Raw genomic sequence first — 15,420 nt, 5'->3', positions numbered from 1 at the left:
TGAAAGACTGGAGTGACTGGGCTTGTATACCCTTGAGTTTAGAAGACTTGAGAGGGGATCTGATTGAGACATATAAGATTATTAAAGGATTGGACATTCTGGAGGCAGGAAACATGTTTCCGCTGATGGGTGAGTGCCAAACCAGAGGACAAAGCTTAAAAATACGGGGTAGGCCATTTAGGACAGAGATGAGGAGAAACTTCTTCACCCAGAGAGTGGTGGCTGTGTGGAATGCTCTGCCCCAGAGGGCAGTGGAGGCCCAGTCTCTGGATTCATTTAAGAAAGAGTTGGACAGAGCTCTCAAAGATAGTGGAATCAAGGGTTATGGAGGTAAGGCAGGAACAGGATACTGATTAGGAATGATCAGCCATGATTATACTGAATGGCGGTGCAGGCTCGAAGGGCTGAATGGCCTTCTCCTGCACCTATTGTCTATTGTCTAACATCGTTAGAACCCTCACTGAGCTTTCATCATTTTTGCTAAGGAGCTGTAAACAGAGAACTGAGAGCTGAAGATGACATTTAGACTGTCCGCAGCAGCTTGTGTTAAATGAAACAGAACAATCAAGCTGTTGTGAAATCGTGTAATGATCACCAATTCTAAAAATCACCTGCTCAGGGGAATTTTAATCCTGTAAAATAAACAAAATCCATGTTTCAATTTAAAGCCAACTCATTACCACATGTATTTGCCTTGCCCCACCCATCACAAACACTTCCCCTCAATGCTAATACTATTCTCACCATACAAGAGACATCCGGACTGATTTCTCAAGCAACTTTCCCGATATTCATCTGCCCATTTTCCACAGCTCAAAGCAAGCTTCAGCTAAGTCCCTCTCAAACTTCAACCACTTCCTTTCTATCCCTCTTCCTCAGACAAGAGTCAGATACCATAGTGAAGGAAATTGACTAACGGTTGTGCAGCGTAATATTGTAGCAATAGTGATGTACACAAGTACAGTCAAACAACTTTAAGTACATGATCAAAAAATTCAAGCCCACATGACATTTGGAAGAGTTTCTGACATTTGGTTTGAGAAATGAACCAATGAATTTTATCATATGATCAATTAAGTGTTTTGTTACTGCTTCTGGAATAAAACTGGTTACTTAATGAAAAAATGAATTTTAAATGAGATTTGCTGATAGAGGAAAGAATTGAAACAAAACTCTAGTCTTTTTTGTTATTTTTAAACTATACTAAAATGGAGACAGTGGCTTTTCACTGTAAAATACATAAGAAAATTCATTCAGAAATGATCAGATTATAACAATGGGAAGTCAGAACTTGGAAAATAATCTGGTAGAAGAATAAAAACAAAAGGAAATTCAAACTGAACTTTAGATTAACAAGTAAGAACAAAACGGAGTGCTTTTCTTGGAATGCTAGAAGTTTTAGCAAAAAGTGCTCAAACTGAAAGCATGCGTACTAGAAAAAACCTTAACTTATGCAATAATGAAGCTGGACATCCATTGATTGTTCAGGAAGAATATGGAGTACAAGATATAGCTTTTGTTTTTGCAAGCGTCACTAAGCAGTGCAACTTCCTGTAAAAAGTGTGCAACTAATTCCATTATCATCCTAACTACAGAATAGACGAATATTTACAGCATACTAAGTATAAAGCTCCATAAGCACCTGCTTATTCCTCTGTCGCCAGCTGATTGAAAACAGAAGAAGCAGAAGCACCAAATAATAACAATCTTCAACGAGCCTGCAGTAACAATCCTATTCCTCCGTGCTCAAGGATTTCCTCAATCAGCTGAGCTAGGGGCTGCAGAAGGACTTCTGCTGTACAGCTTTTCATGTACTGCTTATATTAAAAATTCAACATCCCAAACTGACCTAATCAAGTTTTATTTTAGTTCTTTACATAACTCGTCTATGACAAGCAAAGAAAAGGCTTCGAGTCTCTCTTTTACTGCAAGAGACACCAGTAGCCCAGATACCCCACCCCCACAACTATTCCACTGTCTTGCATAAATTCTCTCTGGCTCAAGGTGTATCTAAAAGAGTGGCCATGAGTTATCACCCCCTACCCCTTGTTGTCAAATATTGATATTATTTCAGGTAGGTAGCAATTCCAAAATGAAAAAAAAGTGATTTAAAAATTTGAACCATCATTTTTTTTTAAAGGAAGTTCACTTACTAAAGTTTCCTGGTGATGAGTTGAACTTCTTCTAGAAGGTAAATTAAGAGGTATTCCAGGGACTGCAGTGATGACTTTTCCATTGCCTACAGGGTCCAACCGACCCTCTGTCTAAAAGACAAGATAACTCCAATATTCAAAGTAGCATGTAAATGAAAAGCATTCTGAAATTCTGGTAACATAATTAATGCAACTCAAATCCATAGATGCAGTATAAGAGTGCAAATAATTCAAAAGCAGATCAAAAACTAAGTTTGTCTTATTTTGCTTTCTTACCTCATTTTGATCAGCAAATTCCCTATCTCCTTGTGATGGTAGCACAGTGTGTGATTCATCTTGCCCAGCAACATTCCTGTCCATCATTCTGAGGCCTTGCAAATTTTCAACTGTTGCAGTATTAGACAGAACAGTCACTGTACCATCATGGCTACCTTCTTCACCAGCTACATTTCTATCCACCATTTTACATCCCCATCGATCACCATAGGTTGTAGAATTAGAAAGACTAGCTGATGCACCAATATTTCCATCTTCTTCATTGCCACTACTCCCATCCCCTCCACCACCTGAAACAGAGTTACATAGTTGTACTTAGTACAAAATTCATGATGCAAACAATGTGTACAAAGAAGATCTGCAACGGATCTGACTATTAAGCTATAATTGTCCAAGATTGCACTCATTACATGGCATTTGTATACATTTTAAAACAATTAAAGTGTATTTGAAAATTTGTCTGTTCATGTATCCATCACTATTTGTACATGGAAAGCACCATAATCAAAATCCAATCTGAGTAGCACTTTGATAGAGGGACAAAGTTTCAGCAAGTTTTCCTGCTGCAACTATGGATGCGAAAGAGCGCGGACATCTGTGACTGGTTCAGATTGAACCAACTACTCACCCTTCCCAACTATGATGGCATCAGAACCTTTCCTTTTGGAACATACAACAGCAAGTTACTTTGGAAGGACAGAGCATTTGTGGAGTCTGCTTCATCCCACTTTCTCCTCAAACCCTTTCATGCCTGGAGCCTTAAAAGAATATGTCTAACTCCACCTAGCCACTATCAAGTACTCGCCAATTTATTATAACCAGCACATACCTGGATTATCATCAGTTTCCTTTTTAATCTTCAGGACTCTAGAGTCTACATCAACTACATGACTCACTATCATAACAAAGAATTTGATCATATGACCACTCTTTCCCAAAGGGTCTTGCACAACTAGATTGCCAATTATTCCTTTCTCAACACAATATCCAGTCGAGGATGTCCGGTTCTCTAATTGATTCCTCAACTTAGAGATTCAGAAAATCATCCCAGACACACTTTGGGAATTAATCCTCAAAAGAATATTGTTATCAATTTGAATTATTCAATTTGCAGGTTAACATTGCCCATAATAACAGCTGTACCCTTATTGCTACTGTTACAACTTTTCTGCTTAATGCTTCCTCCAACATTATTACTACAGAAGGAGTCATTAGAAGTGACTCCAATAAAGTGACACCAATAAAAAAAAGTTGGGACCAAATTTTCTCAGCCCTGTTTCAACCAATATGGAATGTGAACCTCTGAAGGACAGCATTTGAAAATGGAAGATTTAAAATTTATGACCTAAACCAACTTTCTGTAGGTGCCCAGCAAAACAAACTTAATCATTGGACTGGTACCTCAATACGTGGAGGCAAAGAATATGGCATGAACATTTAAGCACTATAAATCAGAATCAATTGGATTTTATTTGCCCAAGCTAAAACACAAAATCAGAGCCCAATTAACTAGAGTCAGAGTCATATAATGCGGAAACAGGCCATACGGCCTAACTCATCCATGCCAACCAAGTTTCCCAAACTGCATTAGCCACATTTCCCTGCGTTTGGTCCAAATGCCTTTATACCTTTCCTACATTTGGGTACAGCTTTGAATATTGAAGTACTTGTCTTTTAAATGTTACAACTGTACCTGAATGTAATACTTCCCTTGACAGTTCATTCCACAAACGAACTAACCGGTGTGCCAAAACACTGCCCCTCACATCCCTTTTAAATCTTTTCCCTCTCACCTTAACACTACTTTTGGATTCTCCTACCCTGGGTACAGACCTTCACTATTCACCTTATCTATGCCTCTCATGGATTTCTAAACCTCTATGAATATCACTCCTCAGCCTCTTTTGCTGTGGAGGAAAAAAATGTTAGTCTATCCAGCCTCTTCCTGTACGTGAAACCATCCAGTCTTGTTAACATTCGCATGAATATTTTCTGCACCCTTTCCAATTAATAACATGTTGCCTTGAGCAGGGCTATCAAAATTGTATGCATCATGCCAAATGCAGCCTTATCAATGTCTGGTACAACTTTAACATAACACCCCAGCTCAATGCCGACTGATGGTAGTAAATGTGCCAGGCTAATTCAAGCGAAATAAAAATGGCGGCCAGCTGGCAGTGTCACTAGGCAAGTAATGCAGGGGGCTAGACTACTTGATTGTGTGTGTGGGGAAGGAAGGAAGGACAGAAGGAAGGACAGAAGGAAGGACAGAAGGAAGGACAGAAGGAAGGACAGAAGGAAGGACAGAAGGAAGGACAGAAGGAAGGACAGAAGGAAGGACAGAAGGAAGGACAGAAGGAAGGACAGAAGGAAGAAGAAAAAGGAGGAAGAAAAAGAAAAAAGAAAAAAGATTAAGAAAAAAAGAGGGAAAATAGAAAAAGAAAAAAGAAAATGAAGAAAAAATGAAGAAAAAAAGGCGAAGTAAAAGGAAAAGACGAAGAAAAAAGAAAAAAATTAAAAAGAAAAAGAAAAAAGAAAAGGAAAGAAGAAAAAAGATGAAAATGAAGAAAAAGAAGAAAAAGAAAAAGAAGAAAAAGAAAAAGAAAAAAGAAGAAAACGAAAATAAAGAAAAATGGAGGAGAAGCAGTAATCATAAAAGCCCTGATTCACTAATGCCCTTCAGGGAGGGAGAAAAGGAAATCCGCTGTCCTCACCCAGTCTGGCCTACACACGACTCCAGATCCACTGCTGTTGAGTCTTAACTGCCCTCTGAAATGGCCAAGCATGCCTCTCAGCTCCAGAAGGGTGAGTAGGGATGGTCAACAATGCAGGGTTGGCCATGGAACAAGTTAGGGTGGGGGAGAAACAAAAAAAAAAAAGGGCTGAATGCCCTCATCCCATTCCTTTTGTACACCTGAGTTATGTATGGAAGGTGCTCCAGTGTAAACTGGGAGGGATGGTAAAGATTACCTCAGCTCTGGGCAGGAGGGTGACTCAGTTGCTACTACTTGCCCCACATTGGAAGAAAGCCAGGTTTGACCCCAGCCTCAGGCAACTACATGTGGAGTTGTGTGTGTAAATGGGTTTTCGTCAGGCACTGCAGTTTCTTCTCAGATAAGCTGGTCAAACGGACACGCCATGCTAAATTGTTTTGTAGTGTCCAAGAATGTGCAGGCCAATTGGTTCAGCACTAAAAAATAAAGGGCTGCAGAGATATGATGGATCTGAATGGGAGGGTTGTTGGAGACTTGAGTGGCCAAAAATGGCCAGTCCCTGGTGCTGAGAATAGCCACCAACCATTGGGTGAGGGGGGTGGCGAGACTCTTGTTTGGAAACCGGTGATAAATGTCTTCAACCAGAGTGGGATCAACTTCACATCCTTCCTCATCTCAATCCCATGTGTAAGATAGGCCCAGTCCCCTAACTCTCTAGACAATCCCATCTTCTCAAAGAATACTCTGATGAGCCTTCAACACAGAGTTCAGGGGGCATAGTACGTTACTGCTGTCTAATCCCAAACCAATATACAATTACAAACTTAACTCCTGGACTCAAGTTCCCTTCAAAACCAGAGACTCAAAACTTCCTATTTTGGAGACAGTAGTATTTGATATGGTCTAAGACACAGAAAAAGGCCATTCAGCCTTTCGAGTCTGAACTCCAAAACAAGCCCCTAACTATTGTTAAGCCCATTCAAACAATTCTAAATTCCAGGTCCAAATATTTATTAATTGCCTACACTTCCACAAACAACTTCACACTTGGGTGCTGTCAGATGACTGTCATCATTGCGACATTAAGATAAGCAGTGATTTTGTATTGTGATATGAACCTGCTCAAAATTGCAGGATCTGCTCCTGCCCAGCGATTCAACAACTCAAGGGCAGCTCAGTGCCCTGCTTCAGGATTGCCAAATGTTGCAGGAAGGCCAAGTCCATTGAGCCCCAAGCCTGAGGGAATTGGGACATGCCAAGTCTGAGAATAGAGCTTGTCATAATATTTAAAATCATGGGACAGATCAGTGAACAATGCCAAAGCTAGAACAAATGGTAAGACCTCTTTATACTAACTTTCCACATGAAGCACAACTTGAACACAAGAAAACGCTAAAGAATAAACATTTGCATCTCAAATTTATCCAGAAATAGAAGAGCCCTTTGATCAACTGGAGGCAAAAAGGTTTTCAAGCATGAAATTTAGTTCAACAGAACATGCCAAGTCTCATTTAACTATGCATCAGGCTTTTAAAAGGCATCTTGAATAAAATGTTCAAGTGTTCATTAACAAGGTTAGATTGCTCGAATACAGGGAGAACTATCCATTTGCATACAGAATTGGCTTGAAGGTAGAAGACGGAGGGTAATGGTGGTGGGGGGTTGCCTTTCAGACTAAAGGCCTGTGACAAGCAGCATGCCACAAGGATCGGTATTGGGTCCACTTGTGTTTTATCATTTATACAAATGATTTGGATATTAACATAAAAGAGATATGGTCACCAAGCTTGCGGATGACACCAAAATTGGAGGTGCAGTGGACAGCGAAGGTTACCTCAGAGTCCAAAGGGAGCTTGATCAGATGGGCCAAGGAGTGGCAGATGGAGTTTAAATTTAGGTAAATGCGAGGTGCTGCATTTTGGAAAGGTAAATATTAGCAGGACTTATACACTTAATGGTAAGGTCCTAGGGTGTGACACTGAACAAAGATCTTGGAGTGCATGCTCACAGTTCCTTGAAAGTGGAGTCACAGTTAGGTAGGATAGTGAAGGTGGTGTTTTGTCCGCTTTCCTTTATTGGTCAGAGCATTGAATATCGGAGTTGAGAGGTCATGTTGCTGGACAGGACATTGGTTAGGCCACAATTGAAAAACTACATGCAGTTCTCGTCTCCCTCCTATAGGAAGCATGTTGTGAAACATGAAAAAAGGTTCAGAAAATATTTACAAGGATGTTGGCAAGGTTGGAAACTTTGAGCGATAGATTAGATTGCCCTTCGGCCCAACAAGTCCACACCGACCCTCCAAAAAGCAACCCACCCAGACCCATTCCCCTACATTTACCCCTTCACCTAACACCAATTTAGCATGGCCAATTCACCTAACCTGCACATTTGTTGGAGGTTACCAGAGCACACTGAGGAAATCAAAGCAGACAGGGAGAGGCTGAACAGGCTTGGGCTATTTTTCTTGGAGCTTCAGAGGCAGAGAGGTAAACAAAACCATGAGGGGCATGAACAGGGTGAATTGACAAGATCTTTACACTGGAATGGAGAGAGGAGTCCAAACCTAGAAGGCATAGGTTTAAGGTGAAAGGGAAAAGATTTTAAAAGGGGACCCAACGAGCAATTTTGTCATGCAGAGCGTGGGGTGAGTATTTGGAAAGAGCTGGCAGAGGAAGTGGCGGAGGTTAGTCCATTTACAACATTTAAAAAGCATTTGGATAGTATATGAATAGGAAGGGTTCAACAGGTATACAGCCAAATGGCAAATCGGACTGGATTAATTTAGGATACCTTGTCAGCAAGGACGAGTTGGACCAAAGGATCTGTTGCCATTCTGTACAGCTCTGACTCAAGGTTCTGGTTTGCTAGTGAATCATGAAGTTAAGATTTTCAGTGCAAGAAATATTTCTCAAGCTAAAATTCTTTTTTGAACAAAATATTAGGCAAACAAGTGTTGCAGAAACAAGTTTTTAAAAATAAAAAATGACAGCCAGCACAAAGCTCCCACAGTTTTGGCTGGGTATCATCTGTTTGAAAATTAATTACATTGCAATCTTTCATATGATAATACAGTACTTACCCCCAACTGGTGAGTTTATGACCTGACCCTCTGCTCCTCTTCGAAATTCAAATCCAATGTCATTTAATTCATCAAGTGGTCCAATGGACTCATCAGAACTGCCGCCTTCCAATCCTGGTCTAAAGCTGGGATGATTGCTCTCTCCAAGCTGCATTGTAAATTAAAGATAACTTGATAATGCATATTGAAAATTCTTAGATTGTTCATTCCTTCTGTAACGTATAGTATGCAATTAAAAAAAATGAAGTCCAATCTTGGTTGTGTTAAAGCAACTTACCTTAATTAAGACAGTAAGTTTGCAAATATTTGGTTTATAGCTCATTAATTTTAGAATACAATTTAAAAATACCTAAGTTTTTTTGGGATTGTAACTTACAGTCAGAACAGAGCAACAGCTATTAAACAGCGGGCAAGTTGACCTGGCTGAAAAACTGACAAGGTCATGCCTGCACTCCATGCAGTAACAGCAGTTCAAAGAAATGTTTGTTCAATTTGAGGTTAGCCCATAACAGACTACATGGTCATGGTGACAAGTGGAACTTAGGAAACACCAGAGAATTTTCCTAAGGGGTTAAAAGAAAAAGGTTTTTAAATAACAATTTAGAACTAGTGTGGTTTGCGTTTCAGAGAAATATCAAACACAATAAACAAATTACTTCAGACCCATGTTGTGAGCACAGCAAACCATTTGGTGTACCATTAACAATGCAAAAAAAAAAAAAACAGGTGAAACTTACATTTGAGTGTGAATCAGAGGAATCAGAAGCTGAAAAAAAAAGGTTGCCTAGGTTGAAGCTGGTGGAAAATCTATTGTGTTCCTTGTAGCAGCTTTATGCAAAATCAACTGAATCCGGTTGTGAGTGGTCAGTAAAAACGAGAGAGAGAGAGATAAGGCTCCACAATTATCCCCATTCACGTATGGAGAAAGGCATGCACATCATGGTAAAATAAAAAAACTTGAAGTCACACGACACCAGGTTATAGTCCAAGAGGTTTATTTAAAGAAAATCACAATCTTTCGAAGCACAGTGAAATACTTTACCTGAAAAAGGAGCAGCAGTCTGAAGAGCTTATGATTTTTAACTAACGTGTTGGACTACAACTTGGTAGTGTTGTGAGACTTAAGACTTTGATTGCCCCAGTCCAACACCAGCATCTCAACATCAATATGAAAGACATAATTGAAACATTAACATCCTTCTTCACCCAAGTGCTAAGTGGATTATCTATCTTCTCCTCATACAGCTTCTCAGATGCCAGTTTTCAACCAGTTTCACTCCCTGTGATATTAAGAAATGGCTGAAGGTCCTGTCATCTTTTAGTACTGAAGACTTGCGTGCCAGAACTAGTCGAGCCCGAAGCCAACCTATTCCAGTACAGTTAAAATACAAACAAACATCTACCCAACCATGGGAATTGCCCTAGTTTGTCCTGTATGCAAAAAGCAGGATGAATGCACCTCAGCTAATTACGACCTCAGCCTGCTCTTGTTCAAAAGTGACAAAACAGCTTGCCAACCTCACTATCAAAAGGACACTGTTCACTGACAATCTCTGGATTCCAGCAGGGCAACTCAGCTCCTGAGCTCAAACAGTGGGTTCAAAGAAAAACAAACCAAAAAGGACAAAACAATTGAACCCCATGGGCGAGGGAGATCACTGCACTGGATATCAAGGCAGCTTTCAAACTGGTCAAGTCATCCTGTCGAAATGGAGTCAATGGAATCAAGGGAAATGCTCCACTGGGTGAAGTCATTCCTGGCACAGAATGCAAGATGGTTGTGGTTGGAAGTTTATCACTTTGCTTCAGGGGTATCATTCCCAGCCCAAACAAATTTAGGAGCAGAAACAGGCCTCTGAGCCCAGTGCGCGATGCAACATGACCAATGCTGATCCTCAATACCATGTTCCTGCTCTTTGTCCATATCCTTGGATGCATTTAGAAATCTATTTCTTTCTTAAAACAGTGACCACATTTCTATTTCATTGTGAGAAAATTCCACAGTGTAGCCATCCTCAAAGGGAACTTCTACTCATCTCAGTCAGAGTCATAGAGATGTACTGCACAGAAACAGAGTGCGATCCAACTCGTCCATGCCGACCAGACATCTCAACCCAATCTAGTCCTACCTGCCAGCACCTGGCCCATATCCCTCCTAATCCTTCCCAATCATATACCCATCCAAATGCCTCTTAAGTGCTGCAAATTGTACCAGCCTCCACCACTTCCTCTGGCAGCTCATTCCATACACATACCACCCTGTGTGAAAAGGGTGCCCCTTAGGTCCCTTTTACACCTTTCCCCTCTCACCCTAAACCTATGCCCTCTAGTTCTGGACTCCACCACCTCAGGGAAGAGACTTTGTCTATTTATGCTATCCATGCCCCTCACGATTTGAGAAACCTCAATTACGGTCACCCCTCAGCCTCCAACACTCTAGGGAAAACAGCCCCAGCCTATTCAACCTCTTCCTATAGCTCAAATCCTCTAACCCTGGCAACATCCTTGTAAATCTTTTCGGAACCCTTTCAACATCTTTCCGATAGGAAGGAGACCAGAACTGCACACAGTATTCCAACAGTGGCCGAACGAATGTCCTGTACAGCCGCAACATGACCTCCCAACTTCTGTACTCAACACTCTGACCAATAAAGGAAAGCATACCATACGCCTTCACTATACTATCTACCTTTCAAGGAGCTATGAACCTGCACTCCAAGGTCTCTTTGTTCAGCAACACTCCCTAGGACCTTACCATTAAGTGTATACGTTCTGCTAAGATTTGCCTTCCCAAAATGCAGCACCTCCCATTTATTGGAATTAAACTCCATCTGCCACTTCTCAGCCTATAGGCCCATCTGGTCAAGATCCCGTTGTAATCTGAGGTAACCTTCTTCGCTGCCCACACCTACAATTTTGGTATCATCTGCAAACTCACTAACTGTACCTCTTATGCTCACATCTAAATCATTTATATAAATGACAAAAAGTACTGGTCCCAGCACCGATCCTTGTGGCACTCCACTGGTCACAGGCCTCCAGTCTGAAAAACAACCCTCCACCACCACCCTCTGTCTTCTACCTTTGAGCCAGTTCTGCATCCAAATGGCTAGTTCTCCCTGTATTCCATGAGATCTACCTTGCTCACCAGTCTCCCATGGGGAACCTTGTCGAACACCTCACTGAAGTCCATATAGATCACATCTACTGCTCTGCCCTCAAGCCTCTTTGTTACTTCTTCAAAAAACTCAATCAAGTTTGTGAGACATGATTTCCCATGTCTAAAGCCATGTTGACTATCCCTAATCAGTTGGTTGCGAAAGCACTGAGGAGGCAGATGTGGCTGTGGTAGGGAGTCTGTGATGAAGGGTTTTTGCCCAAAACGTTGATTTTCCTGCTCCTCCGATGCTGCCTCCCCTGGGCTTTTCCAGCACCACTCTAATCTTGACCCTATCCCTAATCAGTCCTTGCCTCTCCAAATACATGTACATCCTGTCCCCCAGGATTCTCTCCAACAACTTGCCCACCACTGACATTAGGCTCACTGGTCTATAATTCCCTGGCTTGTCCTTACCGCCCTTCTTAAAAAGAATGGCGCATTAGCCAACCTCCAGTCTTCCGGCACCTCACCTGTGACTATTGATGACACAAATATCTCAGCAAGAGGCCCAGCAATCACTTCCCGAGCTTCCCACAGAGTTCTAGGTATACCTGATCAGGTTCTGGGGATTTATCCACCTTTATGCATTTCACTTCCTCCTCTGTAATATGGACATTTTTCAAGATGTCACCATCTAATTCCCTACATATATTTATCTTCCATGACCTTTTTCCACAGTAAATACTCGTTTAGTACCTCCCCATTTTGTGCGGCTCCACACAAAGGACGCCTTGCTGATCTTTGAGGGGAGAAAGTGAGGTCTGCAGATGCTGGAGATCAGAGCTGAAAAGGTGTTGCTGGAAAAGTGCAGTAGGTCAGGCAGCATCCAGGGAACAGGAGAATCGACGTTTCGGGCATAAGCCCTTCTTCAGGAATCATGAGGGGCCCTATTCTCTCCCTAGTTACCCTTTTGTCCTTAGTATATTTGTAAAAACCCTTTGGAATTTCCTTCATTCTATTTGCCAAAGCTATCTCATGTCCTCTTTTCACCCTCCTGATTTCCCTCTTAAGTATACTCCTACTTCCTTTATACTCTAAGGGTTCACTCGATCTATCCTGTCTATACCTGACAAATACTTCTTTTTTTAAAACAAAACCCTCAATTTCTTTAGTCATCCAGCATTCCCTATACCTACCCGCCTTTCCTTTCACCCCGACAGGGTGATACTTACTCTGGATACTAGTTATCTCATTTCTGAAGGTTTTCCATATTCCAGCTGTCCCTTTACCTGCAAACATCTGCCTCCAGTCAGCTTTTGAAATTCTTGCCTAAATACCATTAAAATTAGCCTTTTAACTTTTAGATCTGGTCTAATCTTTTCCATCACTATTTTAAAACAATTAGAATTATGGTTGCTGGCCCCAAAATGCTCCTCACTGATATCACAGTCACTTGCCCTGCCATATTTCCCAAGAGTAGGTCAAGTTTTGCAACTTCTCTAGTAGGTACATCCATATACTGAATCAGAAAATTGTCTTGTACACACTTAACAAATTCCTCTCCATCTAAACCTTTAACACTATGGCAGTCCCAGTTGATGTTTGGAAAGTTAAAATCCCCTACCATAACCACTCTGTTATTCTTACAGATAGTTGAGATCTCCTTACAAGTTTGTTTCTCAATCTCCCTCTGACTAAGGGGGGGGTCTATAATACAATCTCAATAAGGTGATCATCCCTTTCTTATTTCTCAGTTCCACCCAAATAACTTCCCTGGATGTACTTCCAGGAAAATCCTCCCTCAGCACAGCTATAATGCTGTCCCTTATCAAAAGCGCCACTCCCCCTCCTCTCTTGCCTCCCTTTTTTTCCTCCCTGTAGCATTTGTATTCTGGAACTTAAACTGCCAGTCCTGTCCATCCCTGAGCCATGTTTCTGTAATTGCTATGATATCCCAGACCCATGTTCCTAACCATGCCCTGAGTTCAGCTGCCTTCCCTGGTAGGCCCCTTGTATTGAAATAAATATATATAAGACCATAAGACATAGGAGTGGAAGTAAGGCCATTCGGCCCATCAAGTCCACTCCGCCATTCAATCATGGCTGATGCGCATTTCAGCTCCACTTACCAGCATTCTCCCCGTAGCCCTTAATTCCTCGAGACAACAAGAATCTATCAATCTCGGCCTTGAAGACATTTAGCGTCCCGGCTTCCACTGCACTCCGTGGCAATGAATTCCACAGGCCCACCTCTCACTGGCTGGAGAAATGTCTCTGCATTTCTGTTCTGAAATGACCCCCTCTCATTCTAAGGCTGTGTCCACGGGTCCTAGTCTCCTCGTTTAACTGAAACAATTTCCTAGCATCCACCTTTTCCAAGCCATGTATTATTTTGTACGTCTCTATTAAGTCTCCCCTTAATCTTCTAAACTCCAACGAATACAATCCCAGTATCCTCAAAAATGTTCCAGCAGGAATGCATTTATAACGGAGTCAGTAGGATCAGAACCTACGTGGGGGTACGCCAAAGGATTTCCAATCCATCGCCTTAACCACCCGGCCATGACAACAGTTTAATTTATCAGCACTAACTTGTTCTCTGCATTGTCACTGCCTGCCCTGACTGTATGACTTGCCTTTGTTCTCAATAGTACCAGTCTCAGATTGAAATCTCTCCTCACTGTCTCCCTGGGTCCCACCCCTTCACCTTACTAGTTTAAATCCTCCCGACCAGTTCTAGGAAATCTCCCTGCCAGTATATTAGTCCCCTTCCAATTTAGGTGCAATCTCTCCTTCTTCTACACAGATCACTTCTACCCAAAAGGGAGATTCCAATGATCCAAAAACTTGAATCCTTCTCCTGTACACCAGCGCCTCAGCCAGGCATTCATCTACTCAACCCTCCTATTCCTGCCCTCACTAGCTCGTAGCACTGGGAGTAATCCAAATATTACTACCCTTGAGGACCTCCTTTTTAATTTTCTGCCTAACTTCCTGTAAGCTCCCTTCAGAATCTCAACCTTTTCCCTTCTTACGTTATTGGTTCCAATGTGGACAATGACCTCCTGCTGGCACCTTTCCCCCTCGAGAGCATTCTGAACCCTCGCTGAGACATCCTTGATCCTGGCACCAGAGAAGCAACACGCCATTCTGATTTTTCGCTGCTGGCTACAGAAACGTCTGTCTGTACCTTGGCCTAGAGAGAGTCCCCTAACACAATTGATCGCCTGGAACCCAACGTACCTCTCATTGCATTAGAGCCAGTCTCAATACCAGAAACTTGGCTGCTTGTGCTACGTTCGCCTGAGAATCCATCACCCCCTACATTGAGCAAAACAGCACACTTATTTAAAATAGGGATAGCCATAGAAGACTCCTGCATCACCTGCCTACCTCTCTTACCTTTCCTGGAGTAAGCCCATCTATGTGACTGTATCTGAGACTCCCACCCCTCCCCCCGCCCCATAACTGCCATCTATCCCATCCTCTTGCTCTTGTAAATTCCGCATTGCCTCTAACTGCCTCTCCAACTAATCCATTCGACCAGTTAGGATTTGCAACCATCGGAATTTATTGCAGATATAATCCTCAGTAACCCGTAAACTCTCCCTAAACTCGCACACTCTAGTAAAGGCCATTTTTGGTTCTTTCAGTCTCCAGACGCAGAAAACTGTCTGATTCCTCTAATAAACACTGCTCCAAGTTAAATTAATACTTACAGCTTATATTTTAAGTTCTACTTATAGCCACTTATCTGCTTCTGTGCTGTGACCTCTCCCAGACAGGTTCCTCCAAGATCAGTTGTTAATTTCCACTGTTTTTTTTAATTTTCCCAGATGCACTCCAATGTCCAGGGATACATGAATTCGACACCAAAGGCAGTAACTGTTAATTCTGTCAGTTAGCGATGTGGGTTTCTTTTGCTTTCCCTCTCCTGCACTGACCTCACATGCACTTCCTTTGTCTGTCCCTCTCCCTTTTAAAAAACTGCTGTTGTTTACTTTTTTCCTCCAAAGTTCCAGAACAATGCAACAGCATATAAAACAGTAATTGCTGCTCCTGGGATTCGAGAAAAACCACCTCCAACACTTAAAA

General features: G+C 41.8%; 1 protein-coding gene across 6 annotated transcripts in view; it reads right to left on the bottom strand.

The window, feature by feature from the left end:
* Nucleotides 1-15,420, bottom strand: part of cep192 (centrosomal protein 192) — a 192,995-nt gene that overhangs the window by 140,581 nt on the left and 36,994 nt on the right. For all 6 annotated transcript variants that reach the window (XM_043687705.1, XM_043687704.1, XM_043687702.1 and 3 more), the window contains exons 9-11: nucleotides 8,226-8,373; nucleotides 2,430-2,719; nucleotides 2,154-2,264 (exon numbers count right to left, since the gene is read on the bottom strand). In XM_043687705.1, the coding sequence (XP_043543640.1) occupies nucleotides 2,154-2,264; nucleotides 2,430-2,719; nucleotides 8,226-8,373 (549 nt within the window). The remainder of the gene's footprint in view (nucleotides 1-2,153; nucleotides 2,265-2,429; nucleotides 2,720-8,225; nucleotides 8,374-15,420) is intronic.

Source organism: Chiloscyllium plagiosum, chromosome 4, assembly GCF_004010195.1.
Source record: "Chiloscyllium plagiosum isolate BGI_BamShark_2017 chromosome 4, ASM401019v2, whole genome shotgun sequence".
Classification (NCBI taxonomy): Eukaryota; Metazoa; Chordata; class Chondrichthyes; order Orectolobiformes; family Hemiscylliidae; genus Chiloscyllium; species Chiloscyllium plagiosum.
This window is presented reverse-complemented; position numbering and strand designations above follow the sequence as displayed.